This window comes from Thermobia domestica, chromosome 1 (assembly GCF_964235325.1).
Source record: "Thermobia domestica chromosome 1, izTheDome1.hap1.1, whole genome shotgun sequence".
In the NCBI taxonomy this organism is placed as follows: Eukaryota; Metazoa; Arthropoda; class Insecta; order Zygentoma; family Lepismatidae; genus Thermobia; species Thermobia domestica.
In genome coordinates, this window is record NC_137454.1 from 29,408,953 (window position 1) to 29,426,865 (window position 17,913).

The 17,913-nt window shown below is 33.9% G+C and overlaps 1 protein-coding gene across 3 annotated transcripts in view; it reads right to left on the reverse strand.

Moving 5' to 3' along the window:
- Positions 1-481: 481 nt before the first annotated feature.
- LOC145684079 (guanylate kinase) overlaps positions 482-17,913 on the reverse strand; it is an 84,558-nt gene continuing 67,126 nt past the window's right edge. For all 3 annotated transcript variants that reach the window (XM_081755968.1, XM_081755949.1, XM_081755959.1), the window contains one exon: positions 482-17,622. In XM_081755968.1, the coding sequence (XP_081612094.1) occupies positions 17,549-17,622 (74 nt within the window). In that variant the 3' untranslated portion in view covers positions 482-17,548. The remainder of the gene's footprint in view (positions 17,623-17,913) is intronic.

A 17,913-nucleotide genomic window follows, 5' to 3' on the forward strand; every position in this document is an offset into this window, starting at 1 on the left:
TCCTGATCGAGTGTCTTCTTCAATGGAGGTTCTCCCCCTCTTAAATTCGACTGCCCATTTCTTCACTGTGGCATACAAGGAGAGACTATCATCTGAAGTAGCAACCATATCGGCGTGGATCTCCTGCACCTTTAACCTTTGTTGTGAATATATTCAATAACAGCTCTCCCCTTCAATTTTTCCATTTAGTCACACTCTGCTCCCTCTTCTGTGTTTAAGGACCTGTAACAACAGCATAAAGGTCGATATTAATGCCAAATTTGGTATGACATCAGAGGAAGGTTCAACTAATACGGCCCAAAAGTGTTACATGTTTAGTTCTAATATTTTTTGGTTAGGCTTAGAATTTATGTAACAACCCTCGTATTGCAAAATTTGCAAAAATATTACTTTAGGACATACATCTTAAAAAGGACATCAATACATTGTTGTTAGCATATAACATATGTACTGGATTTTCGTTTACAATAATAAATAAAGGTTCATATTTAACACATTTTATTATGCTTTTCCTACAAATTTGCCATTAGATTTTGCTTTACCACATATTAAACGTGACACAAAAAAATACAAAAATATATTTCAAGCTCCAACATTTTCCTCTTTTAACAGTACAAAACAAACGTACCTAGAAAAAAAGGAAAGATGATTTTTATAGAATGTACATAATGATTATTATTATTATTCTGTCTTCCGTTTTTTTTTAACCAAGAAAAGAAAAAAATAGAAAACAAGCTTGCTTGTAGCTGCATAATTACAATCATAACTTTAGTTTCATTTCCGTAAAAGGAAAAAAAAAAAACTTTTTGTTGTTGTTAGAGGGGCTCAGTATTTAAGTAGGTGGCTTATTTCTTACTTATTTAGTATTGGGGCTCCTTCTTCTGGAGGTCCTACATAGAACATCATGATACTTGCAGCCAAAAAGAACAATATTTCAGCTTCTTTAGTATATTCAACGTTCCTTATATGCTAGCCTCTTTTACAATCAATATCAAACACAACCCTGAAAACTACAAAATAGCAAGAACAGTTCAAAAGTTTCCGACTTCAGTTTTTGTAGTACTGAAACACCTCATTATTGAAAATTATTGTGTTAAAATTTTAGAATTATTAATTTATTATTTACTAGTTTTGTTTCAGAATTACTGGTAGTTAGAGGATATGAAATTTAAATACAGTACTGCGATTGAATTTTTGACTCTGGAGAAGATTGTGATACAGAAGATCTACCACGAAAGCATAATATTTGTTATGAAGCAAGGTCTCGGGTTCGATTTCCGGTGGGGACACTCGGTCGAAAAAGTGTAAAAACCTTTTTCAGGCCAGCTATCCTGAATGAAGTATTCCTCATTCACACCAGGCAAATGGGCAACATATAGGTTCCCAGGCCGCTTCCATCTTTCCCTTTCTCCGGATAATGTGCTCGCAAAGGGACGTCATCCCTCAAACGTGACGGGCTAACATGGCCATACATCCCAAAAGCCCAGAAATCTAAATTCCTTGTTATGAAAGCTTTCTTATACAGCAATTGTATTTTGGAGTGCTGAATATCACCATTGGAAAATATAGTTTGAAGGCTATTACAGTGTAAGATGGTCTGTAGGAGAACCTGAGAACGAAACATACATTTCGTCTAATTTATCATGAAAAGTAACAGTGCTTGAAGTAACAAGAACTTTCGGTATTAGTTTGGCCATGATAGATTGAATCATATACGAGTATCAGTGCATGAATAATGTCTGTACTCTCTCCTCAAAATGCTGAGTCTGAGAGTAAAGAATCACCAGGTACAATATTCTGACGGTAAAGTTGACGTAACAGAATTGAAATCACTTTAAACAGCGATTAATAAGTGGGTATGAGACTTGGATATACCTCTATGATCCCGAGATGAAGTCACATCCGAGGCAATGGAAATACAAGGGTTTCGAAAAAAAATCAAGGCTGAGCTAAGTGCCAGCAATATAATGTGCACTATTTTCTGACTGAAAATATAGTAATAATTGACTACCTGCTCGAGAAGAGATCACCAGGTGATTATTACAGAGATTTGCTATACTCACTGATATCGAAAAACAAAACGCTTTGGAATGTTTAATTGGTGATCTCTCTTATCTTTCATGACAATGCTTCCCCACATACGCTTTTCGAATATCACAACAATACCATTGTTAATTGTGGTTTTGAAGAGCTATTCCATTCTCTACCAGCAGAACTGGCACTGTTTGCTTCCACCTCTTACCTGATCTGAAGTATCACTTACCTGGCAGCAATCTGAAAATGATTATAAGCTACAGGTGATACAGAACCAGGAGTTAAATCACAAGAATGAGTAGTTTTACTTAAATGTTATTAAACAGCTGCGCAAGGAACTTAACAGTGATTATTGAAAGAACAAAGGAACAGTTCTTCCTTTGTGTTCGTGTGTGTATTAGGTCGGAAACTTTTGGAACACTTCTCGCCACTGCTAGTCATAGAGTCATATAATAAGACTAGTCAAAAGTTGTACTTTTCTAAAACATTCTCAAAATCCCCTAAACATATATTCTTACAATCATTACCAGCTTATATTATCGAAAATATTAGACTTTAAATAAGCCACCAAAAGCCCCTTAATTGGTTACACACCTTGAGAACACTGAATGTATTTTTTTTTTTTTTTTAAGTTTATTACTAGTCTTATACACTTATTTATATAGTCACTTTTCTACTTTATAGGATTATTTTACTCAAATCACTTGATGAAAACAAAAGTTACATCAAAGAATTGCAAAGGCACAACATTACAAGAAAAAAAATACTGATTCTATCGACTGTTTTGAACTTTGCCAATAAGAGTCAAATTAACACATACATATATTTACACATTATTTTTAAATTACTTCATAACAATATCAGTACAACCCTTTTTGTCTCCAGATATTTGTCTACATAACGAACAAACAAGTATGAAATCATTACATTCAACTCATAGTCAATGTAAAAATTACAAAATTTAGTAAAGAATCTACTCTGCAACTTTCACTTACATTATATATATATATATGTTTATTTCTCAATGTTTTCTGTAATTCAAACGAACTTATTTCTATTTTAAATTAGATGAATTTCTTATACATTCCACATAATTTTTACGCAGATATATATAAGTAAGACTTTTGATATTCCATCCATGCTAACATTTGCAAGGAATCTGACATCAGAGTAAGAAAATTAGAACTAAAACTATTGTAACAATGTTCTTTATATTGATAAATAAAGAATTGAGATTGTGATTATAATATCAGGTTGATGACAAAGTAATATAGAACAAAATAAGGATGAGGATTTTTCAGGAATGGTCTCGCCGTTCACTATGACCTTCATTAAGAATGCTTGGCCCGGAGATTTTCCTACTTCTTTTGTTATTTCGTACAGTACTGAAGGCAAGCCATTTTGGACACGAAGTTCATTTAGCATCGATACTGAATTCCTTCCATTATTATCCAACGGCTTCAGTTCTCGACCTTTATCAGTTCTTCATTCGAAAAAAAAAAATGAAATCTTTGTTTTACGTCCCACGGCTATGCTAAAGGAGACGATGATGATAAGAAATAAATGAAATGGTGGAATGAAGAAAGTGGGGGAAACGGGAGAGCCCCAAGAAAACCCACGCACACGATGTTTGTCCACCACAAAGCTCACTTGACGCGAGCTGGGATCGAACCAAGGGCACCCTCCACCAGAGGTAAACGCTCTACCATGAGCCATCGCGATCTGTATTTCTCCATTCGAATAACGCTCTATTAAGGAGAATCGGTACTGGAATATACCCTACTTCTGGAGTTTTTTCGTTCCTCTTTTTTTTTTTTTTTTTTTTTTTTTTGAAGTCACTCACTCTGCTTTTCTCCCTATCATTATTTAAAGAAATGCTGCTTCTCGCTGATGATGCACTCAGCATCTTGTTTTCTTTTGTTTATGATCCTTGTGGTACTCCTTTTCGCGATCATCACATCTATAGAGGAGCCAGCATAAGAAGGCCCCTGACAGCTCGCAGCAGCGTTGCCACTACTCACGTGTCAAGGCTTTTTTGGTGCATCTATAATGGCAGTTTTCTTAATAATGTATAACAGTGACCGTGGATGATAACACTAGCACCAAAGTAAGGTTTGCATTTTTCCTCCACACGCGGTAAGAAACTTCAGGAACCATCTCCTGATGGCTCTTCTACAACTGTTTATCACTAGGTGTAAATATTTTTTTCTGAAAACTAGAGACGCCTTGAGATTACAATTGTGTTCAATTTCATCCCCTTTCCGTTGAATACATCAAAGAATTAGCGATCATGCCACTAGTAAAGAGTGTCAATGTTTGGATAAATTTCTAATTGCTATTGTTATTCTAATTTGAGGATGATGGATCGAATTTCTTCTTAAACATATCCGTGATTGGGGTCACGAGAAGAATTACCTCAAATTTGAGATCTTTGAAGTATCGCTTATGCCAATGGTAAAAAAAAAAAACACACTTACATTAATTTCTAATATCACATTTTATACTACTTTGCGGACGCTGAATGTTCTCGTGATCCTTTGAACAGATATGTTCGAACACAGTTCCATTGAATTGATCATCCTCAAATTAGTGTAAAAATCTTTAAATGTTTCAGTTTTACGTTCCACGGATTATGCCGGCGAGGCTAAAGGAAATGGTGATGATGAGAAATAAATGAAATGGTGGAATAAAGAAAGTGGGAGGAAACGGGAACCCCGAGAAATCCAAGGAACACGGTGTTTGTCCACTGCAAAAAATGCTATTAGAAATTTATTCAAGCGTGGGGACTTTTTCCTCATTGGCATAAGCGATACTTCAAAGATCGCAACCTTAGAGGTCATTTCTGGATCAAAAGATCCAATATATTTCAGTCAAAAATTTTCTTGTAGGCCTTATATCTGGAGAACTACGTATAGTGTAAGCCAAATCCACACTATTACTTAACTCAATATGATGTGTTTATTCCGTAAAAAATACGAAAATCTATTTAGGGTCCGTTCAAAAATTTTGTGGCCTTTGATACAAAAACTAACTATTGGCCAAGATCCCAATCTTTTGATGCATTTTTTTTTTTTTTTTGATCATTCCTAAAATTTTTGTTCTCGTGATTTCATGGACAGATATGTTTGAAAATAGTGCACTGAATTTAGCACCCTCAAATTAGTACAAAAAGCGCCATCAGAAACCTATCTATCTAAATCTATCTCAGAAACCTATCTAGTAGCATGATAATTCTTTGAATGTAATTTTTGAGTCACTTGAAATTTCACTGTGACCTTGTCCTCTTAATGTCCTGTGACTTAACTCTTTACTCCCATCCATACTGTAACATCCCGCACATGGTTTTATTTGTAATCATCTTCATGTGCTCTTATGTACGAACAATAGCACGTGCATTTACTACAAGCCACCATGAAATGCAGTCGACAGAACATCAGCGCCACCACTCACCGCGTGATGAACGAAGAACACTAGCGCCACCGCTACACAGAAAAATGAAATTTTTGAGTTTTACGTCCCACGGTTATGCCGGTTAGGCTAAAGGAGACGGTGATGATGAGAGATGAATGAAATGGTGGAATGAAGAAAGTGGGAGGAAACGGGAGAACCCCGAGAAAACTCACGTACACGGTGTTTATCCACCACAAAGTTCACAGCAACGGGTATTAGTCAGTCTTTGGCTGGTTAATGGCTTTCCCCTGGCCATCTGGTCTTGGGACACCTCCTATTCCTAATCATTAGAAAACTTTTATACTTATTTTAATAATATTGTAGCATGTCATGTTATATCAATAGTTTTGTAATGAAAAATATTTCCGTATGCAATTACTAGAGCAACCCACATTATGCTTTATTTTTTTTTCAAATTATGCTTTATTGTTAATTTCAGTCATTGTTTTATATTAATCGTGTATAATGTAAAATATTTACTATACATTCAATATTCTAAATGTCTTGATCTGTTTATTAATATTTTATGCAACCAGTTTCTTTCACATTTAATGAAATTTCTACTTAATGCATTGTAAAGAGATATGCTTTACTCGAGTCAGTTTTTGTTTTACTTGTGTGCACCTTAGAGGTGCATATATACAGAAAGGGAAAGTAAAAGATATCACCAAAAAATACAGAAAGTGCTCAAGTTCAAGAGGTACACATAACAATATAGTGTGGAGTTCTTGTGTACTATTCGTTGTTGGCGGAAAGTTTTATTCATTTCCTTTTTTTTCTCCACATCAAAGGATTACACCGAAAAGTTTACAGAAATAAAAATTAGCTTTTCATTGTTGCATTGTTATGTTCTCAATGATTTTGCTTTGTAAATATTGGTTTTAAAAAAATATTAATATAGTATGTTAAACTTGCAGTTAAACGGAATTTTCCAAGAATGGTGCTATATATTTTAAATCATGCTTTATGCTTTATTTTCTAAAGTTATGCTTTATTATGCTTTTAAAATTAGTTTCTTCTGGATTCTTAAATAACCACAACCATGTTCCAGGTACCAACCATATGTCTAAATTGCTATTATGCTTTTGGGTTGCTCTAGTAATTACTCTACCTGCTTCGGCCGAACTTTACAACACGCTTCTTGTTCCTACGGCGACTAGATGAGTGTAACGAATCCGAAGATGCAGACGTTACTGATGATAAATGTAACCTCATTTTTGTTTTTCTATGATGTTCATGTTTATAAGAAATTCTCTTCTTAGAATGATGTCTGTGACGCTCCAACCGTTAATGACAAGATGTGATTGTTTTGTGTTTATGACGATCTGTTTATTACTAGATGTAAATGTTTTACTGAAAACTGGAAACGTCTTGAGATTACAAGTCCTCCTCCTTGACAATTGTATAATACCAAATTCTGGATGTAGTTTTTGAAACGTTACGCACTTAATGTCTTTAGACACATATTTCAGGACATCAACAGTTGACTTTTCAAGCACATTAAGGCCATTTGATTCAGTCAGATGTCTTTGAAACGTTTTTGATCTAAATACAATAAAACATGACTGGAGCATCAAAAGTCTTACTCATACACTTAGATCAATTCCTCTTTAAAATTCACAAACCACTACTCACATTGATTTATTTATTCGAAAACCACTTTTAAAAAAGTTATAAGTGATTCATTCGTCTTTGGAACGTTACGGGTTTCCATGAATGCTTTAGGCACGTGAACGGAGAGCGTTACTAGTAACGTACCGTGAAATAAACAGTGAATCATAGTTATAACATAATGCCCGTGTCAGAGTTGAAAATTGTCCAACTCTGGGGCTAATCTTATGAAGACCAAGTAGCATGCCGGTAACGCATCAATGAAAACCCAACTTAAAAACATTAGATTTATTGAATTCAACGAATTACGTGAATCATTTAACATTCTAGCTTGCTGTATATATTTTTCAATGCGACATTTGTACACTACCTGACAAAATAGAATAATGTTCTACTCTGACTTAAAACTACAGTAATTTAAGTAATGTTAAACTTGTAAGTGATCTACTTTTTAAAAAATCCTAGAAACACTTTAAAGGACTACTTAATTTCACATATTTATAAATGCTTTCATTAATTCTAACTAACTAGTTAAATATTGTTAGAATTTGCACTAACTACTCAATAACATGTGCCAATCATTTCACTAAACATAATACGAACACTAGGACATACGGATTGGCACAAAAAATATTATACACATAGTTTTACATGAATATTTTAAAAAAGGAATTACTCGATTTAATGATATAATAAATCCTTAATAAACAGGACTAAGAGAAGTATAATATTCTTGAATAAACAATATTGTTTCAAAAACTTAGGCCATTCACCTTTTAAAAGCTCTGCATTTTTATTTACAGATGGAATTACATCGAACAAATGTTTTCTCTTTTTTAGTCGCTTGCGGTATTTCAATCTGCATTAGCATTTCTTGTACAGGATGTTACGAATTTGTCACAATATTTTGGAAATAGCTTCCTCACATCAAAATAAGAAAGTTCATATGGGCCTGTGGTCGGAAGTACATAGTTTTGTGGATATAGGGTGCCGAAAACGTGAAAAAATGAACTTTAAAGGTCCATAGTTCCACTACCCTTTAAATTCCGGCTTTTTTTTTCTTTAGATAAATTATAGACCAGCGTTTCCCGACCTTTTTCAACTTGCGGTACACTACGGGTGTAACTTGAATTCTCGTGGCACACTCATAGATATTATTATTTGTAAGTATAAAATACCGTTTTTTTTTTTTTTTTTTTTTTTTAAGTGATTACTGATTTCCTCACAGAGAAGAAACCTCGATCACTGGTTTTCCCCGTGGTAAATCGTTATCTTATTTTTCTTTCTAATTTTAAAATAGAAAAAAATTGCAATGAAATATTGTACTCAGGTTTTTAAAAAATACTCGGTTTCTCGCTTTCTTTTATCGAAAACTGTATCTAACCTTTTACTAAGAAGGAAGATCACTAAATAACGAACGAAGAAACAAATCTCTTGTATTTTTAAAACGAATGTAGGTAATTTGTATGCATGTTTGGCATATTTGTTATGTCGAAAGGATTAAACGATATTTTAAAATTTCAAGTTACGAAATATCTGCAACAATAAAGAAGCAATAATGGTCATAACAATGATAACAAATACTTTTCTCAACATTAAAAATGTACAGAAAAGTAACAAGGTATGAAACTTAAAATTGTAGATTCATAATAGAGGTTCATTGTAATGTGAAATACAATTATACATTTTCCCTGATGTCTTGCAATTTGATACCTACAGAATTAACAATTTTGTTTCGATTTCCTCGCGGCACATCAGCGGCCCATTCACGGCACACCGGTTGGGAAACGCTGTTATAGACTTTCAGTCAAGCGGCTACAGCACCATCCATTCTTATCATGGTTCATGGTTCTTTTTTTTTCCACAATAGAGCAACCTTTCAAATGCTACCATTCACATCCCCCTATCATGTCCCTGAGACGGGAAATTTTTAGAAAAATTGGGTTTTTTCTCTGATTTTTTTTTCAAATTTTGAGCCCTTCTGGACTCGCCTGTGTTAAAGCAGAGACCTGAAGATCAATTGAAAAATACTAAGGAGTGTACTAAATGTGTGTGCAAAATTTCAAGTTTCTATCTTGAATAGTAAGGGCGGGAAAAATATTTATCAATAATCCCCACAATGCCCCAGATTATCGCAAAAGACCCTGATCTCAGGTAAAAAATTTCCTGAGCCATTCCTATTTATCCTAGGATCATGGTTCTCCCATCATTCTCTTCAGAATAGAACTGCCTTTCAAACGGTACCATTCATATGTCTTCATCATGTATCTGAGGCGGGAAAATCGCGAAGAAAGGGATATTTTTGGTTAAAATATCCCGTTTTTAAAGCTTTTTGCCCCTCTGGACCCCGCTGTATTAACGCAGAGATCTGAAAAAAAATCTGACAAATGCTACTCAATGGACAGAATATTTATGCAAAATTTCTAACTTCTAGGTGCAAAAGTAAACCAGCCAAAAAATAATAGAAATAGGCCTAACAATTTTTTTTTTTTTAAAGTTACGATGTCGTCATCTCCTATGTCTGGACCCAAAAAGGCGTGAAACCATACGTAACGTGTTCTACAATACCTCTACAAAAATAGGTACTCGAACTCCAAAGGGCTACTATAGGACTAATGGTAATCGGATAAAGACACCACTGATGAACTAGTATGTGAATTAACCAAATATCCATCTTTCAGAATCTTCAGTTCTTACACAATCATTTTTAGAGACTGTTTGGAAGTACTTGATCACTCTCCACATACCTCTCTAAAAATTGGTGTGCAAGTACGGGAGTATTGTTAAAAATAGATATTTGGATAGTTCACATACCAATTCCTCAGTGATGCCTTGACCCGACTACGACAAGTCCTATAGTAATGGAGCTATGAACTTCTAAAGTTCACTTGTTTCATGTTTTCGGCACTCTATAACTCCGAAACTATCCACTTTTGAGCACAGGTCCACATGAACTTTTTTTCTTACTTTGATGTGACGAATCTGTTCCCAAAATATTGTGACATACTTTTGTAACACCCTGTATAGGGTTGAAAAGAAATGAATTCACGCTTATGTCTTTAGGGTAAACGAGGCGGGTGATAACTGAAAGTGAATGATTATGAGGTAATTGGTGGAATGGGAATGTGAGTGGAAACTGGAGAACCCAAGAAAACCCATGGACATCATGATGTCTAGCACAAACTCATATGGTCTAGGTTCGAACCAGGAACTCGCCGCACAGGGGTTCTACCACTGACCCATCGTGCCCGCTATGTAAACTGAATGAACAGGAAAATAGGTGTTCAGCGTTTCTGTCTTTTTTTTTTCTTTTTTTTTAACAAAACTGTACACTTCTTTGACATATATAACACTTAGAAATACTACCAACCAATCATCTCTTCAGTTTTAGAAAACACTGTTAGCAGTTATTCTCTTTGCTATGGCCAATAACTCCAATACATTGAATGACATACTTCCAAAGTAACAGTCTACACACCAAATACAGGATCCCAATGTACTCCAATATCCTCCCATTTTACCATCAAATTTCGTCCTTAAATACTTCATACTCATTAGTTTGTTACTTCCCATTATCTCCATACCTTAAAGTAGTAAAAAAAAATCCACGTGTTTGCAACGAAAAGATACAATATCTATCGCAGATTGTTTTGTGCGGATCTTTAATAATTTTTAAGTTATAAGCAATGGTTGAGTTTTAAACAATATATTCTCAATATGCATCTCCCATCTTATAATCCATCTTATTTTGACTTTCACTTCCGTTTACAATATTTTTCTTAAGTATGCAGAACAAAATTTCGGGAGGAGAAAAAAGTTTGAGAACAACATTTCAGCTTGAATTTGTTGATTAAACTTTTATACAACATATTTTCACATTTTTCGTAATACAACAAAAATATTTTAAAAAATTACACAACAATTTTTTAGTACTTATAAATTATATGACCTTACAGCAAATGTTTGCCCATTTTCCTTTTTCGCACATTACAGTCTTGGATGACGTACTGTCCAACAAATAGAAAAGATCTTATTTTTTGGTTTAAGTCTGCATATAAATACAAAAAACAAACAAAAACGACATCACAGAGTGTCTACTAAAATTCCAAAATGAAATTTCGTGACTTTTTCGTGACCTTTTCTTCACCAAATGATAAAATTTCCTAACATTTTTAAGAGCGAATTAAGTCGAATTTTCATCCATGAGATAGAAACGTACTTTGCTTGCGATTTGGTAGCGTTTAAACCCGACCATAAACATTTTTGGTGGTGAATTTTGACGTTTCATAGAACAAAATTTTTCAATCTGTACTTACATTTGTACAGTTAAAAAAAAAAACGTGACCCAAAAGCTAAATTTCGTTACTTTATCGTGACTTTCATGACCGTTTTCTGATTTCGTGACATTTGTGACCGATAGACACCCTGCATCAGAATATCGCCATTAACGAAGGAAAACATGAAACTTTATACGTAAAAATGGTATAATGTTTATAAAGTTTTATTTCCACGATGAAATAGCTTTCTTTGACAGTATACTAAACGTACGCGCACCAGACAAGAACTTAAGTCACCCATCTTCCGCATTGGTCTGTTTCTATCGTTACAGATAATGTTTTATTAATAACACTGACTAGATCAGTGATTCCCAACCTTTTTTGACTTACGACGCACTATGCTTAACACCCATAACATGACACAGTTATTTGATTATTTTTTTTAAATTAGTAATAGTATACTAGTTTAAGCCTACAAATTTCTATAAAATAGTGACTCTATATAGTACTGGGCATTACTGTTGTTGCTGGAGTCGTTGGCTTGTACAGTCTGTCTCAGCATTCATTTTAGTTAATTACTAAATGCTTCATGATTTTTTTTTTTTTAAATTTCGCCATACCCTGTATGGATATGTGCGATACATCAGTGTGTTGTGAAGCACCAGTTGGGAATCAATGGACTAAATGACCCACCATCGCTGACGCATGACTACTACAATTAACTGGAGTTAATATGATAGTATGTTGTACGGAAGCAACTTGCCGAGATGCAAGAAAACAAAGATGTGACAGAATAGGGCTAACGCCCATGGGCACACAGTGAATGGAATTGCTCGATTTCTTGCTGTATTAAAGTGGACTCTCTACAAAGCAGCTTCAGACCGACGAGTTCCCCGCCTGGTAAGGAAAATTATTTTCAAACGCACCAGGAATTGCTGCAGTTCGTGAATAGAGGTTCATGCCAACTAAATTCTGAAAGAATATCCTGCAGGGATTTTCATGCAACTGACATTTGAAATTATCACGAAAAAGGACATTTTCACTGCTGCACGTCCTTAGAGGTTCTCAAGAACGCAGACACTGGACTGGTAACGTGTAATATGGTCCGACTAATCACGTTTTTGTCTGTATTCTTACAATGCAAAGCTTCTAGGGCTTCGAAAAACCAATGAAATATCTCCCTCGGAGTGTGTGTGTGCATGAGGGGAATAGAGAGGGTCGTACTAGGACTGGGTCACCCATACAGGCAATGGAACTAGCACGAACATCATCTTGATGAATGTGAAGTGGACATTCCATCTTCCAAAATGACACTACATACTCGCTTGGCTCAAAGCATTGTACTTGCTTTGAGGACCATAGTTGATGAGAATGGATTCACATCGATACCTCGTGCAGTAACTTCAAAATAAAATCCAGGCCCAAAGAAGTGGTACCCGGTATTTGGTTTCTACGGGGGTGACTAATTTTTTGTCTTATGTGTTTACATTAATTTAGGAGCACTGTATGAATTTATATCTTATAGCATACTAAGTTCACTCCATTCTGTATAAAACAATACCATAATAGCAATTGTAACATTCTATTAAATAGCGTTTCCAATGTTTATTGTGTGATATTTCACTAATAAACTCGCCCTGGCATTAGTCCAAAAGGGGTTATGGTAGCCATAACTCTCTTATTTGGGTGATGTATGGTTAGCACATGGTGGTTTTAGGCTATTCAGGCTTGCGTTTATTAGGTCTTTATTGAAGTAGCTTCCGAATTCTTTTTACTATGCGCATGCTAACAATTCAAACACAAGAGTACACAATATACCCCTACTGTTACACTAGAACATTAATCATATGATCCAATACTTTAAAAAAAGGTAAAACGTCAAAATACGAGTATTATTATTCTTATTAGTTACAGACTCCTAGATAATTTTAACTAGATATTTGCATGATAATTGTATATTTATAATACATAAAAATTATATATTTGTATCATCATGCCATCACTGAGAACTAAGGGGCTTCTCGAAAATACTATTATAAGAAACCTCCATTTTATAGGGATTAAAAGCTGCATTACAAAATGATCATATCAGCTTTTTAACGATTTAACTATTACTATTTAACAATTCGTCTTCCCGCAAGGTCATTACTTTCGGTTCTCAGATAATACACATTATATTCAGTGATGGACTTTGATATTATTTGGTATGCTTATACACAATAAATAAATAAATAACAGGATACTTTATATTATGCATGACATGCTTTCTATAGCACAATAATCACAACGGGCAATTAGATTTTGAGTCTTCTCTCTTTTTCTTTACCACTGTCTAGTTCAGTGTTACATACAACTGGGCTTATAAAATGATAAGGAAAAAAAGCTTTCCAGTAATGTCAGGAGTTCTACAATGCTCAAATGGACAGAAGTGTTCAACTTATTACCGTTGATAATACAGACAGTAGTGCAGGTTTTACAATCTTTAACTTAATTTCAATGATTATGCATGGCCGTAGGTTCGATCACCCGTAGGACACAAAAAGACTCGGATAAAAACTCGAGCTGAAGGTTTTATACACCACTTTAAGAAATAGATCCCGCCTTACATACACTGACTATAGCACGGCCAACAAGAGATGGTCTCTGACGTTTCTTACCACATGCAGTGGAACATTGCAGCCCCTACTTTGATACCAGTGTTACCAACCACGATCACTCTGTCTTATACCATTAATTAAATTGCCACTACGTTGCACCGAAAAAAACCTTGACACGCGAGTAGTGGCAATGTCACTGCAAGCTGTCAGAGACGTTCTCTTACTGGACGCACTATAGGTGCTGAAAAAAAATAAATAAAAACGCAAACCAACTGACGAGCGTACGTTATGTGAACAAAAAAATCATCATTTATCTATTTACAGTGACTTACAGTGACTGCTTTGCGAAAATGATGTAAAAAAAAATAAAAGAAACAATAATTCATACTATAAAGAATTAGTACATAGCAATATAAAAGAAAACCACAACAAAAACTATAAAATTAATCTGGAACTCTACTCCATTAGTGCTTGAAATAATTGCCTATAACTTTTCCTTACTCCTGAGCTAGAATCTACGATGAAATATAATTACTTCACATTTAAACGTTTTATATAAATACATAATATTAATTACTGTAATTGTACAGAAAATGAATACCAACAATCTAACAATATATTCATTTATTACTACACAAGCAGTCAATATTAACAATAACTTGCAAAGGTACTACAGAGTCAGGATTTCTTTATGAGCTTCCATACTCTTTTCTATTAATATTTTTATTTTATTTTCTATTAATACTTTTGGTATAAACAGGGCCGTATTCCATGGCGAGAAATTATTTGGACCAGTTTTTTTTAATACTAAAGCGGAATTCGGTGACAAATGTTGATACTGAAAGGAGTGGGATTTTTCTAACCACCCAGGGTGGCAGAAATATTAAATGTATCCGTAAGTGTACACGGTTTCTATTCAAATACTCGTTATGAACGCGACAACCAAATACTTTTTTTAATCAATCAACGAAATAAATGGAAGACAGGTATGTCGTTAATTGTTTCAGCTCTTTCTTAAAGCAGTGTACACTACTTCTTAACTTGCAAGACTGACTTTTATTTTATTTTATTTTATTTTGTTATTTTATTTATTTATTTTTTTTATTGGTAGCAATTAGGCACAAACCTGAATTTTCTTAAATTTACATACTGACTCAATGCAAAGCTCATATGGCTCAACGGTGGATAAGCTAACTTCTATCAGCTCCGACTTTTGATCAAATTTCAAAAAATTATCATGAAAAAAATAAGCGTTCTAATTTTATTTACCATTTGAACTGTCCACAATGTAAGTTAGACAAAATATTTTTCAAAACAGATTATAACATACAATTTATTATTAATATTGTTGACTGGAAGCAGAGAAATCCTGACATAACATTTTTAACCGACAAGTTACATTTTTAACACAGGCAATTCATCAATTGCGCTAACTTTAATACAAGTCACATTACTTATTTAACCTACTTACAAACATTTTTTTGGAATTTCAACCTAGAATATTTTTGGGAATTTAAGCTCAATAGACTATGACTATTTAATTATTATGTGGCAAGAATGATGGATGCCACATAATCGTTCTGAGTTTGCAAAACCGAACGAAATATAGAAGTCGAGAAAATAAGACAGTATTAGCCGTGCTCGAACTTAGCGACTTAGTAACGACTTAATAATAATAATAATAATAATAATAAATCGGTTTAATCGTAAGAATAGCAGTGAGACAAGCTGCATCATGATCTAAAAGAAGAGATACGAAAATGTTGGTTCTATTATTAGATTTAAGGTGTGATAAATGTAACTTGACTTGCATATGGCATTGATTAAAATAACACACACTTGTTTTTTGGTAAGAAACTGTTCTAAACTTCAGTTGCGATTTGGAACATTGTATTCAATGATTTATATATATTATCTGTTCTGTAAATATAATAATTAATAAGTAACTATACTTAGCATGATTATGTAAATGAAAAAAACTAGAACAGGAAGAAAATGGAATTCTTCCACGTTGTCTACAATCTCCACTTTTTGCGAGAAGTGTACTTAAAAAATCCATGGCATTCTCTCTCTATATTAAAAATTTACTAAAAGGTGAAAACAGAAAATCACTATTTTTGTCGAAAATAGGTCTAACGATTTTGCACGAATTTCAGTTTCTATACATATATATATATATATATATATTTAGAAAAATCTTAAATCTTAAACTATATTTCCTCAAAAAGGATCTAACCATTCTAAACACACAACTTTCATTAGCAACTCCTAAATACGCTGTAGTACATTTCCTTCGGAGAACTACAGGTAATTCGTGCGAGTGAATTCTATCTAACGATCTTCTAGAAAATGGTTCTCCCCATTTTGTTTATTATTTCATTAACAAAGCAACACAATGACATGATTAATGATTCTATAAATAATAATAAAATAAATAAATAAATAAAGAAGTAAAACGCAATAATACGCTAGTCCCTCCCTTTTGGTTGGTTGCTTTTAATCCAGAAGCTTCAGGACTGAGTAATTTATGAATTATTTTCTTTTCTCAGTCCTACTGGGACAAATATCGAGATGGCACATCAGTGGCGTAACTAAGAGCTTGGGGGCCACCCCGCAGACAATATGGAGTGGGGCCCCTTCTCTACGTCCTACTTCACGATTTGGGGGCTCCGTGATGGCTTGGGGCCCTCCCGCAATGCGGAGTCTGCGGGCCCCTTATTTACGCTCCTGTGGCACATTTAGGTTATAGTTGACTGACTTCTAAACAACATACCTTTTTATCTTTCATTCTTAATGTGTCCAGGTATTAATATAACTCTTTTATTTGGTATTATGCTAATGAATAAATTAAATACTACGTCTTCAATCACATTTATGACTGGGGAACTAATCCCAAGATTTACGGTGTTACTAAACAGGTAAATGATTCTATGTCTCAAGTTGTCTTCGAGTTTATTACATCAATTGAAGCCTTCTATCCTCCACACATACAAACCACATTCGACATGCCTTCTTGAACAGTAATCTAGGATCAAGTGGCAATCAAGAAAGCAAAGAAGTTAACCTACTGCATTATCAAATTTTCCAATATTGTTCCATGTACGTAGTAGTGCAAATAATAACAAATTTCAATATTGTATTACAAACGAATTTAGGTAAATAATAGTATGCTACAGCTGCTATATTGATTGTAACGTTATTAGAGTCACTTTACTCGAAAATGACTCCTGCTCAAAACCACGAGCTCTGAAAAAAATTGAATTATGCTACATAAATAAAGATATTATCAGATGTATTTCACATTAGCTTAAAAAATACGTAAAGGAATATTTGTTACTTTCTCATTTCAAAGATACGCGATCATCATTTTTTTTCGCCAAAAGTAAAATATCAATTTTCCATTATTGAATCTTCATTACACAGAACCAATCCATCACTATCTTTCTTAATTAGATAAGTATGAACAATTATTGTTAACACAATACTTAAAGAGCTAATAAATATTAAAAATTAAATGCACTTAAGTCACAAAGGCTTATTGTAATAAGCAAAATACTTCCTTTTGTTTACTATCCTGCCTTACATTATCTTTGCGACATTAGATATTCTGCCAGAGCGCGGCTCCGCTATGCTATTTGTTTTCATGTCGTCTCCTGGAAAAGAATTAATAAAAAAAATGTTTTCTGTCACTGTTCGTCCCATCATTTGTCACATTTTTTTTAATATTATTATTTAATTCAAAATACTACGAAAACTTACAAAGAGAGGAAAATAAAAACTCTAAAATTACCTGACACGTTTTCATGATTATACAGGTTAATATCCTTACCTAATGTGTCGGGAGACAAGTTGTTTTATTAGCTGGGCACATCTATTTTCTTTGGGAGTTGTGAATTAGAGAAGGTATTCAAGCTACTATTATCAATGAAAAAACGATCTAATTT